Below are 12545 nucleotides of genomic sequence, written 5' to 3'. Positions count from 1 at the left end.
GCTGTTTAATTGAAAGTTTCTATGTTTTTCTCTTTTAATTTATGTACTCAGATTTGAATTTCATGACATAATATATTTTATGCTGGTTACGGAATAAATTTCAGTTTCTTCTCGGGTTCTTATATTTGTGCATTATCTTAGATATTACGTCGCTTCATGTGAGTTTATATTTTGGTTGTATTTATTGTTAATGTATTTGAACCATCTTTTATCCATTTACCTTATTGAAGACATTTTATTGTATTACTTTGATTTTTATTCACCTCCTGGACGCGATATTGACGCGCATTTTGAAAATTTCGCAACACTCGCTACTGTTTTTAGATGTGGTCCATGGTCGGTGCGACTTTCACACGAACGGCTTAATTGCATCACCTACCTTAAAAGATACAATTTTATTTTGGATTGAAAATTTTCTCAGTTTCGTGAGCTTTAAATTTAAAATTCTGCTTGATATGGGCCAGGTAGGGAACCAGGTGACGGAGCCTAATTAAAAGTATAATGAAATCGATTCTAAACACATTCACCACCAGTTTAAAAAAGGGGTTGGTCAATTGGAGGCTGTATGTGGGGAACAATTTAATCTAGCGCTACAGCAATGCCAATAGTAATAACATAATATATAAATATAACTGAATTGATATAAAGAAAAAACAACCAAGCAAAAATAAGGCATTAGAAAAATTGAAGCTTCCCAGTTCCAAAGCGACTGAGATTCGATAAACCAGTTATAACTAGTACCGTAAACAGAATATTGTGAGCTGTAACTTAAGTTATAAAAGGGCAGCAGAAGTAGCACTTTGAGCACTACCGGTTTAAAGACCATTTTTGAAATTCTGAATTCTTTTTAACCCAAAATTCTTTTTTGGATCAAGAATTATCCCTGAAAACCATTGGAACCAATCCTCAGCCCCTAGAAACCCCTTTTTGGAACCGCTTAAAATGTCAAAAGTGTTAAAGAACCTTTTGTGTCCTGTCTGGAAAGTTTGAAGACAATTTTATTGTAGGAATAGAATCTGGGGCGTCACCTGTGTTCCGTAGTGCACCATGGATCTTTTTAAAAGAGTGAAATAATCAGGTAATGAACCTTTTTTTTAACTGGTGCGGTGAACGCTTTTAGATTTAAAATTGGTTTTATTATAGTTTTATAGGTTCCGTCATCTCTTCAGCTAGAAAGATGGGGACTTCACACAGACCTAGCCAATCGATTCCTACCTGCAGCACATTTCAAGCGGAATTTTGAGGTTAGGCTCCGGTTTTACTCTAAGGTCACGATTCACGAAACTGAGCGAAATTGTCAGTCTAAAATAAAAATGTATCTTTGTAGGTAAGTAGAGTGAGCTGTATTTCAGTTGAGCCGTTCGTTTTTAGTTTCGTGAATAGCCACAACGATTCCCTACAAGATGCACACTAGGCAATAATACGGGTGTGGTTGTAGTAACGACCACACCTACAAACAGTTGCTGAAGTGTTGTGAAATTTTTTAAGTGCGCGTGAATACCTGATCTTGAATACTCAATACCTGATCGTGAATACCTGATCGTGAATACCTGATCGTGAATACCTGATCGTGAATACCTGAGCGTGAATACCTGATCGTGAATACCTGAGCGTGAATACCTGATCGTGAATACCTGATCGTGAATACCTGATCGTGAATACCTGAGCGTGAATACCTGATCGTGAATACCTGATCGTGAATACCTGATCGTGAATACCTGATCGTGAATACCTGATCTTGAATACCTGATGGCGTCCAGGAGGTTTTATTGGTCGCCTAGTCCCTAGACTCCTCCGACATGTTAAGATGGTAATGATTACTTTTATTAACGCGGGGTGTCGATTGTGGCTCAATAAGAATAAAACTTTCAAGGAATGGGCCTTCCGCCTTGACTTAAACTTTTTATGATATGTTTTCCTGTCCCAACTGGCTAATATTGTGTCTTACTTTTTCTACTTTGCAAATGAGCGACCTGCGAGATCGTTTAATCCGACAAGTTAATGATCCATTTTTGGCCTTTAATGTTTTGGTCGTCCCAGATATTACTATAGTACAAAGATAAAAATCTTGTGAAAAAAAAACATGATTTCTTTAAAAAAGCTACAATAGTCAACGTCTGATTCTGAATCATACAGCATACTGCTTATTTCTTCAAATCTCCGATTTTACAACAGACAGAAATTCAATTAAAAACCAACAGATAAAAAGATTAATTTTAACAAAAAAGCAAAAAGATATTTAACAAAACTATGCTGACAATAAAATCTGAAAATTCAAAATAGAACTGTACAATTACAAGTCAAGCAGTCTATATAAGGGATTGTTCACACTTCACATAATAACATAATATTACGTAATCACTTTTTAAACAATCTTTACGCCCCCCCCCCCCCCCCCCCCCCCCCCCCCCCCCCCCCGTAACAGTTTTACACATAGTTATTGTGTCAAACTTACACTAGCGTAAACATTTGGAAACCCCCCTCCCGCTTACCTCCCCCCTCTGATAGTGATAACGTAATATTATATTAACGACCCCCTAATAAATAAAGATAAAAACTGTAACAACATGCTGCAAATGAAATTTTTGGAAGTGCCGTAAAAAGTATTAAGAAAGTAGACAGTAACGTATTATCTCCTGGATTCTATCCCATGAATAACGTTAGCCCCACCAGTAATTAACATTGCCCTCTTTTCTTTGTTCTTGCATAAAGTTATGACAGAAAACATAAAGTTATGACAGAAAACATTAATCTCTTCGGAGGCCCTAACATTATCACTATTATAACTAACGTATATAATAAGTGTACAGTGCAGTATATTATACTGAAACATTAAAACTAAGAAGGGTAAAATACCACTAGCATTTTATTCCAATCCATTTCTCTGGATGTATAGGAAAATGTTCGCCTGTTGTCTAAATCATATTTAGGGCGGAGTGTATTTAAATGGAGTTTCTATAATATGTTGTAAGAATAAGATGTTAATTATTATTATAGGCACCTCCGAATTGGATGGTTTAAACTCGATAGATTGATGTTATCACCTAAAGATTGTCAAGTTCACATTTACACAAACTATACCATTATATCTTTTATTCGATGCTAACATTTTTGTTTCCTGCACTTTAGTTTTACATCTTCTTAGACTTTGTTATCGTTTATTTCATTACTTAATACAGTTCCCTCTTTAACACCATCCTTCTGAACTTCTGTTTTATTTGTCTCTTTTGCTTTCTTCTTGCTGAGGGGTTTGTGCATTAAATATATTATGTAAAATGGTATAGAGTTTGGGGGAAGGAAATAACCGCGGTAAATCGGGGTTTGCGGTAAATCGGGGTTTTGTTTGTTCACATTATGCATGTTAAGCCCTATAATTGGGGAAGGAAATAGCCGCGGTAAATCTGGGTTTTACTGTACTACACCCTGTCTTTCCTGTGGGTGATAATGAATGATAGATAACACCGTGCTGAACTAATTAAAATCAAGTTTATTGTTCAACGACGATATAATCCTTCTACATTCTGGGTGGTATAGTGTAAGTATAATGCTCCTAACATTGTAAAGCGAAGTATCTGTATTTTTGTCGTACTACTAACGTCACAGTACTAAATACACTTACCTTTTTCCACTGTTTGCACATTCCATTCCTTGTCTCTTGATTAAACAAGCTACCACCACCACTACTAACACCACCACCCCCGCAACTACCAGTATAATTATCAGCATGGGCGAGCGCTTTTTATCTGCAACGACAGAGAGATATTGTTAAAAAGTTCATAATATGTCAATCTGATTGAGGGTGTCGTGACGGTGAGATTACCAAATGCCATGCATATGAAAAGAAAAGTGACGAGTGGTACATGTCACGTGATGTGGGGACTCTGGAGACTTGTCACACGATCATGTGGTGTGAATCCAGCAACTGCAAGACATCATCATCATGACCATTATAAGCTGAGTTATAATACAGAGTTAAACAATTTCTAGTGTAATTACAATAGCCCCTCCCTGGAGGACTCACGTAACAATATTAGAACTATCATGTCGTTTTTTGTAAAAGGATAAATGTTAAAGTTAAGAACATCATTAAAAATTGTAACTCACCTTCGTCTTGGTCGGTTACTTCCTCTATATCATTCTCTGCTAAAACACACTTCGAATCGGAAACAGTTCCATCTCTCTGACAGATCATCTCAGTTTTCAGAATATATCCCGGAGCGCATTTAACAGTGAAGCTCTCACCAGCGTTCACCACATCTGGACTGATATTCTCAATATGATCACTGTTTGGAATGTCTGTAGGCTTGCTGCACTTTTCTGGTTATAAAATTGTGTCAGCGATTGGTTAATCTTCATATAAATGTGGGAGGGGACTGCATTTTTGTAGCGTCGTATGAATATAACTAACACCGATTTGTAGCCTATGTTAATATTGGTTTAAATGTTGGCGACAGTAAGGGATTGTTCAAACAATACGTGAGCCAAATTTTAGCTTTTTTATACCCCTCCAGCTCCCTCCCCCAATACTGGCTACAAAATGGTAACAGGAAACATTCAGCACCCCATAACCTAGTATATACACAGGAGAGGCTAAGTGCAAAGAAACTGCTGCTAACTGCTGCTCACTGCTACTCACTGCTGCTCACTGCTGCTCACTGCTGCTCACTGCTGCTGTCAGTGAGCAGCAGTGAGCAGCAGTTAGTAGCAGTGAGCAGCAGTTAGCAGCAGTTATATGCATGTCTTTACTGCACAACGCACGCTGCGCGCAACTGCTGCTCACTGCTGCTCACTGCTGCTCACTGCTGCTATGGGCGCGCGCGCGACAGCAGCAGTGAGCAGCAGTTAGTAGCAGTGAGCAGCAGTGAGCAGCAGTGAGCAGCAGTTAGTAGCAGTGAGCAGCAGTGAGCAGCAGTTAGCAGCAGTTTCTTTGCACTTAGCCCCTCCTGTGAGTAGGGCTGACCAAAGAAAATGGTGTACCTTGGCTATAATATACCATGTAATTTTACTTACTGGCATCAACTTCTATAGTGCAGCTATAGCTAGGATTATTATCAACACAGGAGTCAGTCGAAATCTTTATTTTAAGACCTTTCAGCAATTGTTCAGCAATTCCCGTAAATTCAAAAATTTGCGGTAATGTCCAGGTTGCACCTGGAGAGAACAGTTATTTTTTCCCGATAGTTAAATTTCAAAATGGTTTGCGTTAAATTTCATGCAACCAGGGAAAATCTTTCAAATGAATGCTTAGTAGCAGATTTGTAAATAAAAAATACTCACATGAATCGGCAGCTGATACACGAAGTCTTTTCGAATCCAAGATTTTATTAGTCGAATCAACCAAATCCGCCTTAAGACAATGAGCTGATGTGATTGGCATGTCTGCTGAGAAAGTCAAACTGACCTTTATATCTTCATCTTCTTTAACATATACAATTACAATTGTTGCTTTCTCACAAATTTGTTGGAATTCGAATTGATTTGCTTGGAGGTTTTTATTCTTATTCTTAAATCTCTCCGTTTTCATTACTTCAAATAACTGATACTGCAGTCCGTATGCCCTCATGTATTGCCAATAGATGCACCTGATTAGAAGATAACAGTGAGATACCTTACTAAGAGAGCGTACATCAGGGTCAGATTTTAAGAGTAAGACCAAATATTAAAATATTTGGTCTTAACTGTGCCCTTATCATGTTTACAGTTTAATTAAGCTGTTATTATTCTCCCCATTGCAATTGGGAATTATAATAGATATTCATCAATTATCATGAAAACATTTTGACACTGCAAGAATATCTATAAAATTAACCTTGTTTGATGGTTCTCCTGTGGATCTGGAAGTTTTAGTTCATATTGAGCTTGATCTATACCTGCCCTATCTTCATAGTCAAAATTCTGATCAGTGTCCGTAATGAACTGGATTTTGTAATCGTTAAGGTAGAATTTCCAGTTGTCTGCTTTCAATAAGATCTGAAATTTTTGTAGTTAGGACCTGGGGGTCCTTTCCGAAACGGTACTTAAGTCAACAAGAATTGCGCCCGTTGTTTCGTTTTGGCGGACGCTAGATTTCCGTTCACTATAACTATAAATATAAGCTCCAATCAGCTCACTTCATAATAATAATATTTATACACATCAGTACACAAAACTACGCATGCCACGTACAAATTGGGCTTATAACCTAATACTATACATTGCATAGTATACATTAAAATACACTCGCGCCGCGCATTCATTAAGGTAGACAGGCTAGCTATATACGTCACATCTCCGCAAGCAATACTGGCGCGCTGCACTGCGCGCTAGTTGTCATGGTAACGGACGGAAGTAAGGACAGATGACAACATATTCAGACCCACCTACTGCTATCTCCAAAATCCACGTTTTTCTGCAAAAACGTCCATTCGTAACCTTTCACTATTGCCTTTTTACAAAAGGGTGACCGGGAAAAATGGTACTTATTAAGTAAAAAGTTAACAAAAAGTATTTTCGAAATGAGACTTTTAAAGTGCAAATATACCTCAAATTTATTCTTAACATAATATTATGATCAATATATCAATGTGATTATGAAGTTGAACAGGTTAACAAATTGTTTGAAGTTATCATGGAGGTAAAGTTTCATTTTCCCGTATATTTTATCCTAAGATTGACTCCTAAAAATAACCATAAACATACCTGTTTAGCATTGTCCCCAGCTAGAGCTTCACTAGGCATCATGTAGGCTTTGTTGGGTGCTGCTTTTAAATCATCCCCCAGATTCACACAGGTCCGTGACGTTAAGGGGATGGATAGATACTGAAAGTTTAAGTTTTTATATGTTTTATTTTCAAATAGAAAATAAAACAATTGTCGCTGATCTATAGATAAGAATTCGGAACTTAAGTTAGTATTAAGATGTTAAATTTTTCATTTATTAAAAAACAGGGGGTATTGACAGTAAGATGAGTCACAGTTATTTCACAGATGTAAGTTATTGCAAATAATTCTGGACTTTTACGGTATGTCGATGACCTCTTCCGCTCATTATAAATACAGCTCTGTAGTTTTTCATCTACATTTGGAGCCAGCCATGAAATCATTAGGTTAAAAAAAGGGATTCTCGTATAAATATGTACAAACAGTTTGTTGAATATAAAAAATATACCTTGGGAGCAATCACAACTTTAACCTTTCCAACTCCAAATTGTTTGCTAGTTACATCTGCCTCCACTCCATCAGTAGTTCTTTTGATCTGAGATATATTTATTGTTTAGATTCCTGAGGAATTAAATGCGTTGTTCTTCGTCAGTATTATCAAATGCTGCATCCAACAGCGTCGAACCAAATCCCGCCTGGGTAGAGCTTTAAATCGATCTTTAAAGTACATCATAATTCAAATTTCAAATACTAAAGATCAAGAATTAAAACCTTGCACTGGAACTCGTGTTCTCGATACTTAACTAGATCTCTAACAGTCAGGGTTCGGCCATGGTTGGAAAGCTGGAGATTGGGATGTTTGTCGAAGTCAAGATCCACTGTGAAGGAACGAACATTAGTTTTAAAACTTAGAAACATTAAACAGTGATATAACTATAACCACGCCTCGTGTACCCTAAGATTTTGATTTGGATCGGACACTCAAAACAACGATAGAGGAGCGGTCTACACGCTCACAGACTACCACGTCTCGTGTAACCCCAGGATTTAACACGCTCACAGGCTACCAAGTCTCGTGTAACCTTAGGATTTAACACGCTCACAGGCTACCACGTCTCGTGTAACCCTAGGACTCTAACACTTAACAGACTCTAACACGCTCACAGGCTTCCACGTCTCGTGTACCCTAGGATTTGGTTTTGGATCGGACACTCAAAACAACGATAGAGGAGCGGACTACACGCTCACAGGCTACCATGTCTCGTGTAACCCCAGGATTTTACACGTCCAAAGGCTACCACGCCTCGTGTACTTAGGATTTGGTTTTGGATCGGACACTCAAAACAACGATAGAGGAGCGGTCTACACGCTCACAGGCTACCACGTCTCGTGTAACCCTAGGATTTAACTCGCTCACAGGCTACGACGTCTCGTGTAGCCTTAGGACTCTAACACTTAACAGACTCTAACACGCTCACAGGCTTCCACGTCTCGTGTACCCTAGGATTTGGTTTTGGATCGGACACTCAAAACAACGATAGAGGAGCGGACTACACGCTCACAGGCTACCATGTCTCGTGTAACCCCAGGATTTTACACGTCCAAAGGCTACCACGCCTCGTGTACTTAGGATTTGGTTTTGGATCGGACACTCAAAACAACGATAGAGGAGCGGTCTACACGCTCACAGGCTACCACGTCTCGTGTAACCCTAGGATTTAACTCGCTCACAGGCTAGGACGTCTCGTGTAGCCTTAGGACTCTAACACTTAACAGACTCTAACACGCTCACAGGCTTCCACGTCTCGTGTACCCTAGGATTTGGTTTTGGATCGGACACTCAAAACAACGATAGAGGAGTGGTCTACAATGACGTTACAGGAACATTGCATACTCCTACGAGTTGCATGTAGCAGGCCATGACCGTCCCTGGAAGTGGTAACAGAACTTCAAGACTCTCGGAGTCTGTTGTCGATATCTATGTATAATATAATTATGGTATATAACTTGGGAGTCTCTCTCTCTAGCAGCAGGAGTTGGAGAATGGGGACGCGTTGTGAAAGCCACCGCAAGGAAGGCTTACAGTCGACGCCGACCAATCAAAAGAAGAACTATAACGATGTACAACAGCTGTGATCCATAATTCAAAATCACAAAAATCTTTAAAGAATTTGTCGCTTACCGTCTTGGTTATTTTCCTCGATTTGCCAAATGTAACTAACATCTCCCCATTTACCCCTGCCGGGAGTATCTCTGATGTACACCGTAAAGTTGACATGAGTCGAATCCTGGTCTACCAAATTTGGTTCTGTTATCTCTGATACAGGTCTTAAAAGAAGGGCGCCCGCATCGTTCTGGCCTTGGGATTAAGTAAGTTAGAAAACCAGCGTTAAAATAAAGTTTTACAGTAATTAACTGATCAGAATGCAGTAAGTGTTAAAGACTACCACTAATGATATATCAAACCAAGCATTTTGTCCCTTTTCACACAGTGCAGTATATAATACAAATGTAATGAAAATACTCACCGTTCGATGTGACTTCGTATTTGGAAAGTTCATAAGTCATATCCGTGTCATCAAATTCAGTATCGTATACGGCCTCACACTTATAATTCCCTTGGTCCTCATCTTCATTAAAGATCATGATTAGCAGCGTTCCTCGATCTATGTCATCTTTTGATATCGCACTTATGTCATCTTCGGCTATAACAAGTCTATCGCCCCTAACTTGGTCATTCGGAATGTCTATCACTACCCAGGTTGAAGTATCTTTTTTCTCAAACGACCTGTCACAGTGCAAAAGAGTTTTGAATGTAATCATCTAAATTTATCAATACCATGTTTTTGTTTTACAGTTCATTGTTCAACGCTTTATATCCTAGTTTGATCAAAAAAGAATTGATTGGGTAATACTCCGTACCGTTGGAGATCAATTAAATTGCTTACCACCGGGCCTTGGTTTTCGGATTCGACTCTGGTAGCTTGCAAAGAAGCTTCTCCATTGCTTTTCCAATAGATACAGATTTGGGGTCTGATACGACGGGCAAATTTTCTTTGATAGGTGGATCTGAAATATTTCTTATCTTCATGGCAGCCTGATTATTATGCAAGCATTGGTTTTACTTTAGTACTATTGTATGATAGTTGGTGAGGAAGTGAGAGTCTCCACTCAGTGTTTCAAAACAATTAGTTGTCGACGTTTCGGCAACACGCCTTTGTCATAGACAAATAATTGTTTTGAAACACTGAGTAGAGACTGTCACATCGTCACCAACTGTCAAACTATATGATCAATCCACTCATAAGAGCGAAGAAAGATTACCATTAGTACTTAATTACTGCGATCATGCTTATTGGTAACAAATTGAATTTAAGTTAACGTACAATAAACATCCAGCTTGACAGTATGTGACCACAGTTTGACAACAGCATCATCTATCATCGTTATCTCGGCGTAACACTGATAAATGTGGTTATCTGCTGTGTCGAAAGTATTCTGCATTGATGGTCTGTCTGTGTACTGCACGTTGGTCAGGTCGCAAGTAGGAACATCATCGTCCGAACAGAGCTGTAAATAGTATCAAGATATTATTATAATTTGGTGCTTTTAACAGTGCTTCTTAATGCCTAGATAACTGTAAGATGGTATAAGAACAATCAGAAAAATCTAATCTTTGATGTACCTCTTTGTTCTTGGAGTCGAGAGAGATTGGTTTACTCGTACTAAGATCATAAGTTTTGTGAAACTTGTATACCACTGACTTGATTGCTGGGTGGTCCTTATCACCAAGATCACACCTGACAAGTAAAATATTCGAAATATTTAATATTTTATAGAATATCTAAGATGGGTGCAGAATGGATGAATCTTTTGATCAATCAGTTAAAATTGTGTAGGTCCTAAAATGTCTACTACTCACCTAAGTGACACAGTGGAGTCCTGTTTAGCTATATACATAAAACCATTTTCTAAACTTTTTGTTGTGTCGGATACTTCAGCTGTTAATGATAGGGTTAGATCAGGGCAACAGCATATTTCCACAGAATGAGACAGTTGGGAATGCCTAAAATAAATGTTGTTATAATTGACAATTATTATTGTTTATCTTATATCTAAATACATGTTGTTATAATTGACAATTATTATTGTTTATTTTATATCTAACATGGTCAAAATTGTAAAAATTCTTTAGAATTGATCAATATTTCGGCAAGGAATGAGGAAAACCCGCCTTTAACATTAAATAACTTAAATAATTTCTGCACTCCCAAGATTACAATCCTGTCGTTCGTCTTCATTCAATCTTTGAAGTTTATTAACTATACGTATAACAATTGTATGTACAAAATTCATGACGGTTAACTCACCATAGTACTATCAGTAAGGCCAATAAGTTAGGAAGTGAGCTCATGAATACTGCACTGGGGGGAAGTTGGCAGTATTCTGTTATCCCTTCATCCGTGTCAGTAATTCCATGGTTGCTACATTAATTGTGGTGTTAATAATAAACTATGAAGTATATTTGTGAGCTTTCGCATAAATGGGGAATGATTAAATGTTGGCCATGATTTATATACGAAGTGCGAAGTCAGAGTCTCCACTCAGCTGAAAACAAAATACATCAGGCATTGTCGACGTTTCTGCTACATGTTTTTTTCATAATATAATAGCGTTGTGATTTCACATCGCTGCATCACACGATGGTTCAGACAAATCTACACAACTAAAATATATATAAAGTTGTACAATATACAATTCATTTATATCTAGCAATGAGATTTAAAATATCTAAAAATGTTCATAGAAACAAGCATAAGGCTAAAGAAATAAGTTTGAGGAATCTATAACAATCAAATGTTTAAACGCACTCTGAACTAAGAAAATAGAAAAGTTTTTCAGATTAAATCGTTTATCAAAACCCGCTATAATCAATAATAGAAATAATATATATATATAGGTTCCTTTACTTCGCTTTCCAAGTGTACTAATCTGATCCCCTCACTTATAGACTCAGATAGCTGTGTGTTATTTTCCACCTCATTGCTGGCTATATTTTAATTACATAGATTTATTTTAACCATTGTTCTGTAAAATGCCGTATTATCGTATAAGGTATCCAATATTTGATCGGAATATATATTGTATGTACAATGCAGTAGTAATCTGAATGTATAAAGAGATAATGTAAGCAACGATCATGAGTTTATTATAATGTAAAAACGGAAACAAAAATAGCAGAACATGTAATATCAGTGACATAACACATCTGCATTGGAAGTTAGACGGATCATAAGCAAGTCTCTACTTGTGTTCAAACAAACCGAACAATCAGAAGAATGATAATTGCCACTGCACGTTCAATGTATACAGTGTAGAGCCTACAACAACATAACAAACACAAACCAACACTACGAACATATGGAACAATATACTCTATCTCAATGTATGTACATACAATAGAAGTGTTTAGCGAGTGAATACAAAAGACCTGCTACAACTATACGATAATATTATTCAAAGCTTTTTTATCATAAGATGGTTAACGATCTAGTTTTATAAATGTACACAACATATTATAATGATGAAATCATGTTGCTTCTGTATTTGCGGTACGTTTACTCGGCAAACAACATCGTATCCATCACGGAAAATATACCGCGTGGTATTTAGTGATTAGTCGCAACGTTCACTGTCGCTGTAGTGCAGCATTCATATTATATGGTTTTAGTGTAACTTGAGAAGTGAGGTTAATCAAGCTTATGAATGTAATATAATGTAATATAAATGTAATTTCCTCCCTCCAGGCTGATAATTCTCACAAAGTGAAAAACATGCATTTCCTCATCATTGGAAGAGTGATTATAGGTTATCTTCCTGTGGAAGCGTAATTAAGAGCTTCATTG

At 37.5% G+C, this 12545-nt stretch overlaps 1 protein-coding gene across 1 annotated transcript; it reads right to left on the bottom strand.

Moving 5' to 3' along the window:
* Window positions 1-2593: 2593 nt before the first annotated feature.
* On the bottom strand, window positions 2594-11136 carry LOC134819740 (uncharacterized). Its single transcript, XM_063829858.1, has 16 exons — window positions 11010-11136; window positions 10562-10705; window positions 10325-10439; window positions 10026-10209; window positions 9588-9708; window positions 9168-9427; window positions 8822-8998; window positions 7411-7517; window positions 7148-7234; window positions 6679-6798; window positions 5810-5970; window positions 5278-5582; window positions 5011-5151; window positions 4105-4317; window positions 3620-3743; window positions 2594-3241 (listed from the first exon to the last, which is right to left on the bottom strand). Exons 1-16 carry the CDS (start codon window positions 11051-11053, stop codon window positions 3142-3144), a joined length of 2403 nt encoding a protein of 800 aa, XP_063685928.1. The 5' UTR covers window positions 11054-11136; the 3' UTR covers window positions 2594-3141.
* Between the last annotated feature and the right edge of the window lie 1409 nt (window positions 11137-12545).

The sequence above is a fragment of the Bolinopsis microptera genome, chromosome 8 (assembly GCF_026151205.1).
Source record: "Bolinopsis microptera isolate Bmic1 chromosome 8, MBARI_Bmic_1.0, whole genome shotgun sequence".
Lineage (NCBI taxonomy): Eukaryota > Metazoa > Ctenophora > Tentaculata > Lobata > Bolinopsidae > Bolinopsis > Bolinopsis microptera.
Note: the sequence above shows the minus strand (reverse complement) of the source record. Positions and strands in the feature narration are given on the sequence as shown.

Coding starts and splice junctions, on each gene's coding strand:
- LOC134819740 (XM_063829858.1), bottom strand. CDS start 11,053: ATGAGCTCACTTCCTAACTTATTGGCCTTACTGATAGTACTATG. Junction 10,210..10,324: donor TCGACTCCAAGAACAAAGAG/GTACATCAAAGA, acceptor TACTATTTACAG/CTCTGTTCGGACGATGATGT. Junction 5,583..5,809: donor CAGGAGAACCATCAAACAAG/GTTAATTTTATA, acceptor TCTTCTAATCAG/GTGCATCTATTGGCAATACA.